The sequence below is a fragment of the Beta vulgaris genome, chromosome 9, assembly GCF_026745355.1.
Source record: "Beta vulgaris subsp. vulgaris cultivar EL10 chromosome 9, EL10.2, whole genome shotgun sequence".
NCBI lineage: Eukaryota > Viridiplantae > Streptophyta > Magnoliopsida > Caryophyllales > Amaranthaceae > Beta > Beta vulgaris.
The window spans coordinates 15176578-15194083 of NC_079210.1; the positions used below are offsets into that span (position 1 = coordinate 15176578).

Genomic DNA, 17506 nt, shown 5'->3' on the forward strand with positions numbered 1-17506 from the left:
CTGGCATGTTTTCTATTCCTTGCAAAATTGGTAATTCTAAATTTGAAAGATGCATGCTAGATTTAGGAGCTTCGATTAATGTGATGCCCAAATCTGTCTATGATACTTTAAATGTGGGATATTTGTCTAAAACTGATGTGGTTATTCAGTTAGCTGATAGGTCAAATGCATTTCCCATTGGAGTGTTAGAAGATGTACTGTTCAAGTAAATGAATTAGTTTTTCCGGCTGATTTTTATGTTCTTGATATGGGTGATAGAACCGATAATGTTCCTTTATTGTTGGGAAGACCTTTCTTGAAAACTTCTAAGACTAAAATTGATGTTCATCAGGGTAATTTGACGATGGAATTTGATGGTGAAATAATTAAGTTCAATATATTCGATGCTATGAGATACCCAAATGATGTCAATAATGTTAGTTCTATTGATTCCTTTGATGCTTTTGACTGGATGGCTCAAGAAATTTTTGATCTGTGGTGTGAAAAATTGTTTGAGACTGATAATTTTACTGATAGCAAGGACACTGAAATGCCTGTTTCTTTAGTAGATATGTCTGATGTAGCAAGTCTTGATTCGCAAAATGATAAAAAAGATAATTTTGATCTTTCTATGCCAGTGTCTACCTAAACTAATCCCTTCTATTGTTCAAGCACCTCAATTAGAATTGAAACCACTACCCTCGCATCTAAAATATGTTTATTTAGGTGAAAATGAAACTCTACCTGTGATTATCTCCAATGCTCTAAATCAATTTCAAGAAGATAAATTGGTAAATGTGCTAAAAGACCACAAGGAGGCTATAGGATGGACCTTAGCTGACATAAAAGGAATTAGTCCCACCTTATGCATGCATAGAATTTTTCTTGAAAAAGATGCTAAACCCACTAGAGAAACTCAACGTAGGTTAAACCCCTCCATGATGGAGGTAGTTAAAAAGGAAATCCTTAAGTGGTTAGATGCCGACGTGATTTATCCTATTTCTGATTCTCAGTGGGTGAGTCCTGTTCATGTGGTCCCTAAAAAGAGTGGAATAACTGTTGTTGAAAATACTAAAGGAGAGCTTGTTCCAACTAGAGTGTCAAATGGATGGAGGGTCTGCATTGACTATAGGAAGCTTAATCAAGCTACTAGAAAAGATCATTTCCCTTTGCCCTTTATTGATCAAATGTAGAAAAACTTGCTGGTCAGTCATTCTTCTGCTTTCTTGATGGTTTTCTGGTTATACTCAAGTACCCATCGCTCCGGAAGATCACGATAAAACCACATTTACCTGCCCTTTTGGTCATTTGCATTCAGGAGAATGCCTTTCGGACTATGCAATGCCCCTGGAACTTTTCAGCGTTGTATGATGAGTATTTTCTCTGATTTGATTGAACAAGATATGGAAGTGTTTATGGACGATTTTACTGTTTTTGGTGATTCCTTTGATAGATGCCTCCAGGGTTTAGCTCGTGTTTTGCAAAGATGTGTTGAAACTCACCTTGTATTGAATTTTGAAAAATGTCATTTTATGGTAGAACAAGGTGTAGTACTTGGACATATTGTAAGTGCTAAAGGTTTAGAAGTTGATAAAGCTAAAATAGATGTTATTAGTTCATTGCCATATCCTACATGTGTTCGTGAAGTTAGATCATTTTTAGGGCATGCTGGCTTCTATAGACGCTTTATTAAGAATTTTTCAAAAATTGCATCTCCCTTGTGTGTTTTGCTTGCTAAAGATGCCACTTTTGATTTTAATGAGGAATGTAAAAAGGCTTTTGATGAGTTAAAAGAAAGATTAACTAGAGCACCCGTGCTTCGACCACCTGATTGGACCTTACCTTTGAAATCATGTGTGACGCTAGTGATAAGACTATCGGTGCCGTTTTAGGTCAAAAGAAAGATAAAGAATCCTATGTGATCCATTATGCTTCTAAATCACTTGATTCTGCTCAATGCAACTATACTGTAACTGAAAAAGAGATGTATGCTGTGATTTTTGCTTTAGAGAAGTTTAGACCTTATTTACTAGGCACACATGTTATTGTGTATTCTGACCATTCTGCTCTAAAATATCTCTTGAAAAAGAAAGAATCCAAACCTCGCTTACTTAGGTGGTGCTTTTGTTACAAGAATTTGACTTAGAAATTAGAGATAAGAAGGGTGTTGAAAATCTAGTTGCTGACCACCTTAGTAGAATTGTTCCTAGAGATGATTGGCCTTTAATGACTGAATTCTTTCCTGATGAACAACTTCTTTCAATGTATCATGTTGAAACTCCTTGGTATGCTGATATGGTTAACTATTTGGTCACTAGCACATTCCCCCGACTCTATCTAGAGCTCAAAAAGAAAAGATTAAATCTGAGTCAAAGTATTACTTTTGGGATGACCCTTATTTGTGGAAATCATGCTCTGACCAAGTAATTAGGAGATGTGTAGACCAATCTGAATATGCTTCGATTCTTACATTCTGTCATAGTCTTGAAAGTGGAGGACATTTTGGTCCTCAAAGGACTGCTCATAAGGTTCTGGAATGTGGTTTATATTGGCCTACACTTTATAAAGATGCTTATGTGTTCTGTAAGTCTTGTGAACGTTGCCAAAAGACTGGAAATGTATCTAAAAGGAACGAAATGCCCCAACATGGAATCATAGTATGTGAAATCTTTGATGTGTGGGGAATTGATTTTATGGGTCCCTTCCCCTCATCTTTTGGTAATCTTTATATTATTCTTGCTGTCGATTACGTTTCTAAATGGGTGGAAGCTCAAGCTACCATAACTGATGATGCTAAGACAGTTGTTAAGTTTGTTAAGAGTCACATATTTAACAGATTTGGTATGCCAAAGCCATAATTAGTGATAGGGGTACCCATTTTTGTAACAAAACATTTGGGACTCTCCTTGAAAGATATCATGTGACACATAGAGTAGCAACAGCCTATCATCCTCAGACGAACGGACAAGCTGAAGTGTCCAATAGGGAAATCAAATCAATTCTAGAAAAGATGGTAACCCTAACAGGAAGGACTGGAGCCTTAGATTAGATGACGCATTGTGGGCATATAGGACAGCTTATAAGACACCTCTAAGAATGTCCCCTTACAGACTTGTTTACGGAAAAGGATGCCATCTACCTGTCGAAATCGAGCATAAGTCTTACTGGGCTGTAAAGCAATGTAATATGGACTACGAACAAGCTGGACAGAGGAGGAAACTTAGTTTGCAAGAACTAGAAGAACTTAGATTAGAAGCTTACGAAAACACTCAGATTTATAAAAATAAGACTAAAGCCTTTCATGAAGCGGATTATTCAAACTGATTTTTCTATGGGACAGAAAGTCCTTTTATATAATGCTCGCTTAAAGTTGTTCCCTGGTAAGCTTAGGTCTAGATGGTTTGTTATTACTGATATTTTTCCTCATGGTGCAGTGGAGATTAAAAGCTTGGAATCTGGAAAAGTGTTTAAAGTAAATGGCCACAGATTAAAACCATTTTATGAGTTTGAGCATGCAGGTTTAATTGAAGAGATCGAGCTTCATCGAGAATGATGCTTGCATAACGTCGAGCCAACGCATAAACTAAGGGCGCTACTTGGGAGGCAACCCAATCCTGCTACTATCACTTCCTCTTGTTATTTCATTTTATTTTCTTACTGTTCTCTCAGTTTTACACTCATCATTCATGCTTTATGTTTATCATAGCTAGGAAATTAGTCATATTCTAACTTGTTTTTGCTCCTTGTCCACCAGCACCATGCCACCTTCACATCTCATGAGTGATACTCTAGAAGTGGTGAAGCAATAATCAGAGGTTCCAAACTAGCTTTCTATTAGGAAGGCAGCACATTACAGCAACATATATGAACAAGGCAGCCCGTTATGATCTCCATTATTATTTCTCTTTGTGAAGAAAGATACACATAACCAGCTAAGTTCTCTCATTCTTTAATTCAATTCTTTTTCATTGAGGACAATGCACATTCTAAGTGTGGGGGGAGATAAATGGTGACAAATTTCACTTTGGAGCTGGACATGTGGTAAATTGGCAAAATCATAGGCTGGATTGTGGTGTGTGCTGGCATTTATATGATGTATAATTTTATAGGCTAAATACAGATCTGGTATCCATGACTTTAAATTGAAAAAAAAAAAATTGGGATATGTCCTGTTTTAAGGGAAGTGCTGCCAAATTTTATGTAGAATTTTTATTTTTATTAAGTACTATAAAAAAAAATTGTGCTTTTGCTTGCATTAGTTATAGAACTTTAGTTGCATTTAATTTAGGATTTCCACCTCTTAACTTCCTAAGGAATGGCGATTAGTAAGTTGATAAGAAACTCTAATCTAACTTGTTTGTTTGAAATAAAATAATTTTTTTGAAATAAAAGATTTTGGGAATGTTATATAATTGGAAACGGATAATCGAACTTGAGAGATTTATAATACAATTGAAAAAAAAATTATCTTGCTTCTCTTAAATAAGCTGGCTAGATAAATAGACCAAACCTTGTGAGCTTCTGAGCCTATTAGACTGACACATCTGCATCAGTCTCATTATTTTCTTTCTTGTGTGATAGTTCCTCAATGAAGTGTGGCTCTTGAACTTGACTTGGTACTCTTTGAGACTTTTGTGACAAATGCTATGAAGAAATGATTTTGGTGTTCTTTTCAATTTTCTTAGCCTCAGAGATTTTATTTCATATAATATTTCCTTTGTTTAGCCCTTCTAAGCCTTAAAATCCCTTTTTATTTGCTAACCATACATTACAAACTTGCGGCCTCCTACAGATTATACCCATGCTTGGTAAGGGGAGTTATTAATTTAGTTTGTATTGTAAGATTGTGATATATTGTTGAAAAAAAAAAAAGAGAAAACAAGGGTTATGAAAAAATTATTATTATTGAAAAATATCAAAGAAAATAAATGTTTGAAAGTCATAGAACGATGAAAATGCTATGAAATATCCATATAAGTATTATAATGGCATTACATGTGAAGGATATGGTGAATAATATGAAAAGAAAAAAAAAGAGTAGAGTTTTTGTGAGTGGAACATCATAAGTCATGTCTTTTTGCTCCCTTTAGCTCGGCTTATAATTAACTCCACATTCCTAAATATTATTCCTACCCTTTAGCCCTGGCCACGTTACAACCTTATGAAAGACCTTTTGATCTTTATGCATTATGTCACTTCAAAGTGGAGAATTGAGACGATAGTCAAGTTTAAGGAAATATACATTTTGAGTCGACTCGGTTGTAGGTTTGAGTGAATATTATTTAACCCAGACACATGAGTGTTGAGTGTTTTATTTCTACCTGTGAGGGTCTATTTATCGAACTTGATACGCATACATTTGTGGATTCATGCTGGAAATTTTTGAGTTGCAAAAGATAACAATTAGTTCATGAAGTATTATGAGATTTGATAGTTCGATTGTTTAAACACCAAGAGTATGACATCTCCATTAACATTTTCTCAACGTTTTTTTTACTAACTTTAAAATGTTTTAGTTTCTTTAGTGTGCTTATCTAATTTCGTTATTTCCGAAAAGAAAATTGAGGTGGTATATTAGGTCTTGCATTTAGTTTCTGTCAATAAAATATCCATGTTTGCTAGTTGGTTTGGGAAACTATGTTAATAAGGCTTTGTGGGTATGCCATCTGAAAATCCTCACGAGACCTTACTCGTCCACTAGGGAAGCCTAGGGGTTTAAAGGGCTTATTGCACATGCTAAGTGCAATCGTGATTCCTACGACAGTGAGTTAGGTTTATTGCTTTTCTAGTATAGTTTTACTTTTATTTTAGTAGTATTTTGATCGAGGGCGATCAAAAGCTAAGTATGGGGGAATTTGATAAGCGCATATATGTCTATATTTTTGTCCCCTGAAATTAGTCTTATGGTTGTCTTCTATGTGTTATTTTATAATATTTGTTGACTTTTATTAATAAGTGATTTATTTATGTCCATATTATATTTTATTGAATAATTAGCTTAAATAGTGTTATATTTTATTATAGGTATTTTACAAGCTTGATTTGCTAAAGGAAGACAACAAAAACTAAAAGAAAGAAGAAAAGAAAAGAAAAGAAAAAAAAAAAGATATAAGTGAGCCTAAGCTCACGTGGGTTCGTCACGTGAAGGCAACAAAACTATATCTTTTAATTCATGCTCCTGATTTATATGCTCAGCAAACCAAAGCAACAGAAGACTTTCCGAATTCCACGCAACAAACAAAGAGAAGATATGATTTTAATCTCCTCAAAATTTCGAAGATACAAATTGTTTAGTAGATTTTCAGTTATGAAACTCTATCTTTTTTATTCTATCTTCTACACATTTAGATATAAATTCACCATTTTTCTGAGAAAAAAAAATACGCACACATACGAGAGAGCTCGTGCGAGTGAAGAAAATAATCGGGTTCGTCCAAGATCGACAAGTTGATAGGAATTGAAGAAATATTGCGTTCGGAGACGAATTGAGGGTAGCGGCTACATCAATTCGGGTCTACAGTCATGAGTTTTCTCTCTTTTCTATTTTCAATTAGTTGTTCTTGTGATTGAACTGGATTTTATCTGAATTTATTCATACTTTCAGTTTCTTATATTTATATTATTTGAGTCTAATTGGTTAACGCTGAGTTGATTGAATTTAATTATTTAATTTAGTATTTATACAATTCATACTATTGTTGGTTGGTTATGAAATTTGATATCTTTACTTGTAATTGGACGCAATTAGTTGTTTAGATACTTATATTGTGCTATATGACTATTAGGCGATGCGTTTAATAGTTGGATAGGGAGGACGACTTCAGATTAATAAGAGTGAGCGGCTCATCTTAATATTCTTAAGTGTGTGAATTGTGCTAATAAAACAAGTTTATTAGGGTTGGATTTGTCTTAGCAAGATTCTAGATTTTTAGTGAGTAAGATAAGAATTGATCGCGGCGATAATTCACCAATCTAAATGCTAAGTTAGCTATTAAAGTGGTCTCATTTGTAAAGGTTAAGAAGCTAGATTATGGCTAAACATTCTATGATCGAATCGGGAATTAATAGAGTTTGTGTGTCGTCACTTGTAATTATTAGTCTAGTAGTAGTTTTAGTTTTAATTAATCTAAGTATATGGTTACAACCGAAACCCCCCTAATCGTATATATGTGAATAGTGTAAATTTGAATATAATATATATTTTTGTCACTTAGTTGAATATTTGAGTTTAGGAATTATAATAATCTTCTCGTGGGATCGACCCTTTCTTACCCTTTTACTAGTTATAAATATTTTTGAAGGTTTAAGTTAGGTTTTTAATTTTATGCGGTAAACGACACGTATTAAATTTTGCTTCCCTTTGGAGCTGGACATGTGGTAAATTGGCAGTGCAAAAAACCAAGAATTCAGGAGGCAAAGTTGTTGTGGTCGAGATAAAATACGAGAGACTTCCAACGATCTATTATGCGTGTGGTCTCATTGCCCAAATGGAGAGGGATTGTGCGGAGATTTGTGAGGACGATCGTGAAGCGGAGAAGCAGTGGGGATATTGGCTAAAGGCCTCTCCACGCAAGGGGTGACTGAAGATGGAGGAGGAGGCTTACCAATTCCTATCATGCTCGAAGAAGTTGGTATTTGGTTCTAGGGAGGAGAGTGGCGTAGCTACTAGAGGCGTGTTGGTCAGGGAGGATAATGGACATAGAAGAGGGGGAGATATACGCTTGGCTAACCCGAAGCCCCAACCTGGTGCAAGGGAGGTAACAGGACCCTTGTCCCCTCTTATGACCAGCTTGGCTCATCATGATGATGAGGTTCACTTGGAACCAAACTCTTATGTAGTATATGATCTAATGTTACCTTTTCTATGGGATCAAAAGGGGGTGTCATTAAAAGTGGTAGAAAAGGGAAGGCTATAAAGAAAGTTGTTGGGAAAGTGGGTATTTAAAGAAAAGATAATATGTTAGCTCCCCAACTGTGTATTGTCAATTATGAGAAAAGAAAATTCCCTAACAACATGATTACCCATGACTTGGAGGATCTTGTGGAGGGTGTTCAGAAAAAGATAATAATGTTCGAAAATAATTGTGATGGCAGTGAGTTTGTAACTGTCGAGGCGGAGTTTGGCGAGAACCAACCCCGCCTAACATTATGAATCTTTTATGTTGGAACTGTCCAGGATTGGGCAACGCACGGGCAGTTCACATGCTCCATCATTGGAGTTCTGTAAATAACCTGGTTTTGATTTATGTTTCGGAGATGGTGCTTAGTGGTTCTGTTGCGAAGAATTTGAAACGTAAAATTGGTTTTGATTGTGTTTTTGGAGTTGATAGTGAAGGGAGTTTTGGAGACTTATGTGTTTATTGGAAGGGAGACAAGGTGCATTTTAACTTGGTCTCCTTCTCTAAACATCACATTTGTGGAGACGTGGCTTTTGAGTCGGGTTTGGTATGGAGGTTTGTTCGGATTTATGGCTATCGGAAGCTTCTCAAAAATATAAGACATGGGACTTAATGCGTTCTTTGAATAATTTTGAAGGGTCATGCATTTTTGGGGGTAACTTACTCCAAGAATTTTGTGCTCTAGCGAGTTGCCCGGAGTGGTGGATGTTGAAAGGGGTGTCATGCAGGGATTTCTTGAAGTAATGGAGGATTTATCATTACGGGACTTAGGCTTCAAGGGTTCTTGGTACACATGGGAAAGGGGGTGACCCTCGAACTCGAAAGCGGGAACGGTTGGATAGGCTTATAGCTAATCCATCATGGTGCAACAATTTTGAGAATGCTTGTGTGGATCATTACGCGCGGTTTAATTATGACCATATGCCTATCTTATTGCGTATAGGGGATGCTCGTACTCGTTAGCAACAGCATACGCACATCAAATTCGAAACATCATGGCTGTTGGACCTATGGTTTGATAAAATGGTGGGGGAGAGGCGTGGAGAGTTGTTGAGGATAAAGGGTTGAATGATATAGTGAAGGTGGCTACGGAGCTTGATAGTTGGGGTCGTGCGAAGAATGGGAACCTAGGAAAGAAAATTAAAAAGGTGGAGAAGAGATTAGCTTCGGCTTAGATTGGGAACTCTTTACTTGATAGTGAAAATGCAACAAGGATTCAAGCTAAACTAGATGGTCTGCTAGAGGGACAAGAAGCTTATTGGCACCTTCGTTCTAGAGTGGCGGAATTCAAAGGAGGGATGAAAATACTCAATATTTTCACCATAAAGCTTGGCAACGGAGAAAGAGTAACTACATTATTGGTTTGTTTGATAGTAATGGGGAGTGGTTTGATGATAATGATAGAGTGGAGCAGACAATATGTGAGTATTATTCTTCTCTTTTTACTTCGAGTAAGCCGAGTTCGAATGATGTTAAACATGTTTTGTCCTCTGTTTCTCCGTTGGTTACCTTTGTGATGAACGATATGCTGCTACACCCTTGTTCCAAAGAAGAGATTTTTGAGGCTTTGAATCAGATGCACCCTTATAATGCCTCGGGTCCCAGACGGGATGCATGCTATCTTGTATCAAAAATTCTGCATTATGGTGGTGATGACGTAAGCCATGATGTAATGGGAATCGTCCATGGTACCCGCTCTCCATATAATATAAATGCTACATATGTTGCTTTGGCTCCTAAGGTGAAGTCTCCTACTATGGTGTCTGAATTTCGCCCCATTAGTCTATGTAATATTATTTATAATCTTGCTTCGAAAGTATTAGCAAATAGGCTTATTGTAATATTTTCAGACATTGTTTCGAAAAAATCAGAGTGCTTTTGAACGTGGTCGTCTGATTATTGACAACTCCCTCATTGCTCTTGAGATTTTTCATTCTACTACTTTCGTACATTTTTAGTTGCACCATTTGGTTTTGTGGCACTATTCATCAACCATTTTTTTAATCTATCTCGCATTATTATATAAGAACAAAAATAGTCAAGTGGGGTCTTGTTAGATTCGTCTCAATGCGAGGATTTCGAATATCAAATTTTTATAATACTTACACCAAATAAGAGATATTAATTAACGTTCAAAGAATCGTCTCAACAAATGTGAAAAAGCATATGGTGCAACTAAAAAGCATAGAGGTAGTATGAATTAAAGATTTTGAAGTCATAGCGGATCGATTGATATGAAGCTGGACATGAGCAATGCATATGACGTGGTCGAATGGGATTTGCTGTTGAAGTTGGGGTTTGTTGTTGAAGTTGGGGTTTGCTGAGAGTGAGTGAAGGTGATTATTGGATGTATATCTTCTGTCAGATATTCTTTTGTGGTGAATGGTTCCATGTGTGGTTTGGTCGCCCCTTCTAGGAGGCTTAGACAGGGAGATCCTATTTCTCACTATCTTTTTATTTTGGTTGTTGACGCTCTCTCTACGATATTATCTGAAGCTGTTGTAGATAGACATGTGCATGGATTTTTAAGCTAGCCGTAGTGGCACAGAGATCTATCATCTTTTGTTTACTGATGACAGTTTGTTGTTTACTAGAGCGAATCGACAAAAATGCATTACTGTAGTTAATATTCTCAACAAATAAATATGAAGCTGCATCTAGTAAAAAAAAAAAAACTAATACAATATCGTAAATCCGCCCCTAATCACATAAACCTTGGGTATGTGTAGCGTTGCTCGTTGAACCTCTCTTAAATGTGGGAGCTCTTGTTTTAAAGCGCGGTCCAGTCCGGTCCAAATTTTGTTTACTGATGACATCTTTTGTTTACTGATGACATCTTTTGTTTACTGATGACAATTTGTTGTTTACTTGACCCGGCCTGATCAATGAGCAAATTTTTAAGCGCGATCCAGTCCGGTCCAAACCTGGCCGGGCCCGCCCCATGATGACCTCTATAAACCTTCGCCTTTCTCGTTAAACGTCTCTCAAATGTGGGGACTCTCTTGTTTCATCTTCCCAAAACTTTGAGCACAAAAATGGCATCAGCACTTGTCAGAGGTGGGCGATCCAAGCCACACTTAGCTATAGTCCGTCACTCCTCTACCCTAACCACCACCACGAAAGCGTCGCACCACAAAGAGCACAGCCAAAACCAAGTATACCTAAAACCAACGACATAATAGGGAGTTGGTCACCCCAAAAGACCCTAAAGAAGCCGAAGCAAAACTCGCTCTTCTCCGACGCGACTACGCCAAGCAAGTCAAGGAACTCCGCAAGCAGTACATTCACGAGATGGAGCTCCAGAGGCAAGAGCAGTTGCGCAAAGACGAGGCCCGGAAAGTTGAGATTCTTCGACAAAGGGAAGAACGCAACAAATCTAAGGCTGCTGCTGCTCAGGCTCGTGCCGCCGAGCGCAAGGCGTTTGAGGAGGAGTTCCGCCATACCCTGGTAATTCATTGTTCCTCCCTTCTTTTTTCAATTGCAACATAAGTATCTTTTTCACGGACTAACAATATATCACTTAAAATTAATATTTATCGGTTATTGATTACATTCAGACAGTCTAACAATACATCACTTGATCATTAATATTGATTACATTTGAACGTATATACTGTCAAAGTTTATCAAGTTTGACAAGCAATAAAACAAAGAAATGAGAGAAGTATGTTCTCTCACTTCCCTTGTTTATTTTGTATTCTGTGTATAGTTAGTCAACAAAATGAAAGGCTGTATTAACTTACTATTTAGATTGAAGGGATCACTTGAGAAGTAGAGCAAACAAAAAGCGACTGTCTAAGATGAATATGAGAGACCGTCCCATTTGAGATTTTTTATTCTACATTGTTTAGGTTATTGATTGGTAGGGGTTGCGTTCTTGAGGATATAGAAATGAACTCTATAGAATGGTAAATCTGTTGAATTTAATACCTTACATTAGGATTAGAAGGAAAACTACTAGTTTTATTATCGATGGTTGTATGACACACCCCTCATCTCGATAGTCTACAGGCAATGCAACATTCATGTGTTTTATCATTCTTCGAATACGCATTGCAATGCAGCGAGTTGCTCTGTTTAATTGCCTTCTTAAGGTTTCATCTTGCAAGAACTTGCTGTTCCAGTTCTTGACCTTCAGTTTAAGCAGTTTAAGGATAATCCTAAGTGTGTTCTTTTTTTTTCCAAAAGTCTGAATCCAATTGGCCAGAATCAACCTTATGTTTCAATATTCTGTTTTTCAAGTGAATTGTTCAAGGTTTGAATTGCAGTAACTTAGGTCCGATGTTGGTGATTAGACCATAATTAGTTATAGTTCTATGACTCTTGTTACTCACACCCACATGGCAAGCCCATAATTATTCAATGCAACTTGTGAAAGGACTGTTATTTTGTCAAATTAACTGAATGTAGTATTGTGTTTTGGAGTTTTCAACCTGCAGCAGCTTTGCAGTTCTGATCCGTGACCTTCAGTTTGAGCTCCTAAGGATCATGCTGAGTAACCCTCTTTCTGTTTCTTTGCTTTTCGAAGAGACTGAATTCAGATAGCCAGAATCAACTGTGGGTTTGATAATACCAAAATGGCTCAAGGGCATAGATAATAGATTAATATTGAATTGCAGTAACTTAGTCTAATAATGGTGATCATCCCAAAATCAAGGACAGTTGTATACTTATATGACTCCCATTACTTTTAACCACATGGCCAACCAGCAACTTTTACCATTCCACTTCCTCCCTTTATAGAATGGGTTACACATTCAATACATAAAGATACTATCCGTCATCTGCTGCTGCTGCTTGTTCCTTTTGCTGTTGCAGTTCCCAGAACTTAGACTCCCTCTTATATGAAGGCTTAGCCTCTTAGGACAATCTACCTTTGCTGCTGCCAATAAGAGTTACTGTTGCTGGTAAGTAGTAACCTTCTGTTATCTTCGTCGTTGGTGCTCTTCATTTGCTTTTGCCTCTTAATAACTTCAAAAAATAATCTCAAGGTAAAAGCTAGATAATTATTTTAATATAACTCTATTTCGAATATTTTGAAATTCTTTTAAGAAGTTGCACCTTTTTGTGCTTTAGGTTCATGTTCCTTTTCGATGTCCTTAAATTCCACTTGTAAGGTGACAAATACAATAGACTGTAAAAAGAGCTCAAGTGTGTGAGTGGGAACATGTCATTGATCATTTTCTTTTTCTTTTAGATGATGAGTGACTTATTGTTGCAGTTCACCTTATTGAGTGAATAGTGGCCTTTTCCCATCGATTGTTTTGTTTATGTATCTCTTGCTCTTAGAATTCGTTACAAGCAGCACTTTCTTTTTCATGACAAGCAAGTGAGTTCGTAATATCAATCATAATTTCAATCTTCGTATGTCACACTTTGAGGCAGAGGTCTGCTGGATCACTTTTCTATTAGCTAGTGATTTCAAACACATATACAATACTGTTTTACCAACTTTATGTTTGCTGAGCCTGTGAACGTCAGCTGTAAAACATGAAGGGACTGTTTTCTATACATGTCGACCTGCAGGTGTAGCAAAGTTCCAAATGAAAATAGTTGAGGCTAAACTACATAGCACCACATGATCTCCATGATAGATGGAGGTGCTAAGCGACCTGAGAGTTTCTTAATAGCAGAACTTTTTTGTGGCAATACAATATATACGAGTCAGCACACAAAACATATCCTCTTTAATATAGTATTGCTGCATTATATTTGCACATCTTGATAACTTACATGGGTGAAGTTAGCTGCATTTCCCCTTACTTTGTTTTTGTATTCACAACCTTTGGACCTCACTTTCTGGGAAAAATCTTCCAAGAATGTAAAGTACAATAAGTTGTCGTGTAAAGCTTCATTTGAAGAATTTACCTAATATTTGGGAAGCTCATAGGAGAAGTGTGTTGGGTACTTGGGTGCAGCATTCAAGGTTCTTTTCTGTTAGTAGTGAGTTTATGGACCAATAATTCATGAGAGAAATAATTTCATCCCAACTGGAATGCTTATTTGATGTTTAAATTGGAAACATAATATCAAAATAGGAAATAATGGATTGTGATAATCCCAATTATGGTCATTCCGCTTTAATAATCCTAATTACAGGTTATTTTAATATAATCTCAACTATGCTAAGTGTCTTCCCAAAATGCTCCAGCGTGACTTGTAACTCATTCAGCGAGTAGCTTTTTTTTTGTTCCTTTTATGTCTCTCACCTTCATCTTTTTTACACATAAGCCAGCCACCACCTCTACCCCGTCCAAGCACCACCCCTCTTAGAACCTGTAAGCCACTGCTGAGTCATTACTTTCCGCCACCTAATTGTACACCTAGACGACCTACCTACTTACCCACCATGACACTCCTAGCCACCTTATTTTTCACTCCCCACCACCCAAACAAGCCTATCCTTAACCCAGACTTGGTGAGACAATGTCTGCCTCCATTTCCCTTCGTCTCCTTCCATATCCCCAACAAAACTCAGCCGCAACAATCTCTCTCCCCCCCCCCCCCCCCTCACTTCCTCCCTTCTTTATCCATTGTATAACTCATTGCCAACCAAGTTTCCTCACTGTAGCCTTCCCGTTTTTTCACCAGAATATTTAGAGCTAACCAGGTTCTCCCGTCACCATTCTTCATACCTTGCCTTACTGTCAATGAAAACGACATTGCCTTTTCTTGCCCCCACTTACCAGATGTGGAGAAAAGAGAGTGGGATTATATTGGAAATGAGAATCAGGTAGAGAGATAAGCCGACCGGGGAATTGGTAGGGGAGTTGGAAGAAAAGAGTGTCGAAACCGAAAAGTAAAACAGAAAAGAAAGAGCTGATCAGAGCTGTCGCATAAATAACCTGAAACTGCTTTCTTTAGGTGAAGACAGCATTTTGGGAAAACACCTAATATAGCTGGGCTTATTGGGATCATTTTTTCCAATTAAATAAAGGTGGTTCTGTGATGTGAAAACCATTTAGAGGATTATCACCTTGGCTTTCCGCGAAGAAAGGCCTTCTTTTATTTTAAAAAAATAAACTTCATGTTTTAAGATAACAACTTAACATGTGCTGTAGGCGATTATGGTTTCAGCTGTTAACATCTATGTATAATGCCATTCCACATTTGAATCTTATAGAGTTTTTAGATTGAGAAATATAATGATTCTCTCTCTCTCTCTCCATCTCTTTCTCTCGTTTTTTCACTATTTTTTTTCTCTTGTTGTATTCTATTTCATCACTTCTCCTCATGGCTCTCATATGTCTAAGTTGATGAAAAATTATAAACTATCCTCAGTCAACTTAATAATGGAGAGGGATCTTAAAGATAGTAAAGAAGCAACAAAGAGGAAGATGGTGGTCCGATGCATTTGATGAACATGGTTTGATGGAGGGGTAAGATCTTTGTTGCCAGAGTAGCGGATGGCAGAACCACCAGAACCATGGTCAAATTTGCACTTGGTAATAGGTGGGTGAGGTGGCAGTTGATGGCAATGAGCTCGGTACATCTGATTTCTGATTTCCATTGGTGGTCTTGGGAGGACTTGAGTTTGCTCTTAAAGGTCAAAATAGGTGTTCTTAGAAGTTATAACATCCTTGAATATGGGCTTTGAACATGGAGAACCGTGTAAAGGGACGCATCAAGCGTGAGGAACTTTTGCTGACAGTGATATTGTTTATGCTTGAAATGACAGAATTCTTGCACTACTTGATCATAGGTCTGAGTGTTCAAATCAATAGGTGAATGAGTGATATTTTGAAAAGGAAATTCACAATATGCTTGGGTTTGTCCACTATAAAAAGACATGTTGATTAAATTTGGCAAGTACGTTAACCCTTGATTTAATTAGTGAGATATTGGCTAATTGTTCCATACAAAGACAACAATCCCAAGCAATTCTTCAGTATATAAATCACAAGTTTGAAGTTGTAAAAGTCATTCCAATAACGGTTAACTATAGATTTTTGTTTGTGGTTCCACAGCCTGAAATTACAATGAACAAAGGCTGCTGCCTGCAAGTAGGAGCATGGTTAGCAAGCAGTACTTTTAGTGGTTTTCAATGGGGTTGACAATGTCATTTACTCCTTTAACTACTTAGTTGCTAATAGCTAGTGCGACCTTTTACAACAATAAAGTTTTTCGAACAAATGTTTGTCCAACCAGCTAGTAAAATCAACTAAGATCAGCTAATAATATCTGTCTGCACAATAAGGCATTTGCGAAATGAAAGTTATCATACACTCTTATATGTAAGTGGTCATGCATTCTCCGTACATGTTAACTTGGACAATATCTCAAGAATATTAGGATCTTTCTTGTAAATAAACTCCAATATCCCTACATAGGTTTTCATGGACCGAGGAGTACTCAAATAGGAATACCTATCCACTCCCCATTCTTAAAAGATGCAATGTTTGGCTTTTTATTATGTCCGGTGCCATCTGTGAATGTTAATGTCTTTAATCACGTATTACTGAGTCAAAATTGATATTTGGCAGTAACGTACTCCCTTTATATTCTTTTATTTTACAAACTTTTGGGCAAGGGTAGTACTAGGATGCCATCTTTGACTGTTAATGTCTTTAACAACAATCATGATATAAAAGTAGTGACAAATCATATAGAGAGCGCTCTCTGCTCTGCAGATGTCTTAAGAACTTTATGATTATACAAATGGTCTCATTTTTGGATAATCTGATTAGCATTGCAATCTGAGACAACAGTTATACTTTCAACAGTAGATATGTGTCTATTAGGCCTGGTATGTCACTTAAACAAAGGCATTGGTAATGGAACTGAAAGGTTAGATGCAGATATAAAATTCTAGTTAGTGATGTAGAGATTAGATTTACTTGAAATCTCTCCTCGAAATGGTTGTTAACTGTGTTACATATATATAATTAACACTTGCAATTGTGCAGATGAAAGAAAGAGCACAGAAGCTTGATTATTGGAGAATGAGACAAAAAGCAATAGAGGAAAGAAAGAAGAGCAAAACAGAGCTCATCCGTCAGCAAAGTTCCATGTGGATTGAGGAGGAGAAGTTAAACCTCGAGATATGATACATACACAAGGTTTATGTGGGGACTATATCCACAAGTGTTCTTATTGGCTAATTATAGTGAGGTCCAAAATTCACTATTTTCAAATTTTCATTTGAATTTCAAATCATAAATTTGAAATTTTTTGAATTTGAAGTTCAAATTTTATGAGGATCCCAAAAACGATTCAATTTAACAATGTCTAATGCATTTTTTTTCTCTCTATTTATTCTCACCTTAGATTTTCTCATCGCACATTTTTCTCTCACCTTTCATCTTTTTGAGTATGCAGTTTAAAGATTAACAGTGGTTTGTTTTCGTATTTTGCAGTAAGGAACCAAGGGGTGGTTTTGAGATTATACCTCTAGCTTAACCGTGGTATTAAGGATAAAGATTCACACAAAAATCCATCTAAACAAATGATAGGAATTTGCTAACAACTTATTTTTCTCTTCCTTTCCCTTTTGAGCCGCTATAACATTCTTGTGAAAAATTTAAGGAAAAACTAATACAAACAGTTCGAACTATGGTCGGTCTTCCAAAAATAGACCCAACTTTGGATAATCCATGAACGGTCCCACCTATGCACCTGATCTTCCAAAA

General features: G+C 36.8%; 1 protein-coding gene across 1 annotated transcript; it reads left to right on the top strand.

Annotated features, from left to right (window-relative positions):
* Positions 1–10840: 10840 nt before the first annotated feature.
* On the top strand, positions 10841–17128 carry LOC104903137 (uncharacterized). The gene is made up of 2 exons (XM_048637259.2): positions 10841–11324; positions 16784–17128. Exons 1-2 carry the CDS (start codon positions 11169–11171, stop codon positions 16922–16924), a joined length of 297 nt encoding a protein of 98 aa, XP_048493216.2. The 5' UTR covers positions 10841–11168; the 3' UTR covers positions 16925–17128.
* Positions 17129–17506: the final 378 nt, after the last annotated feature.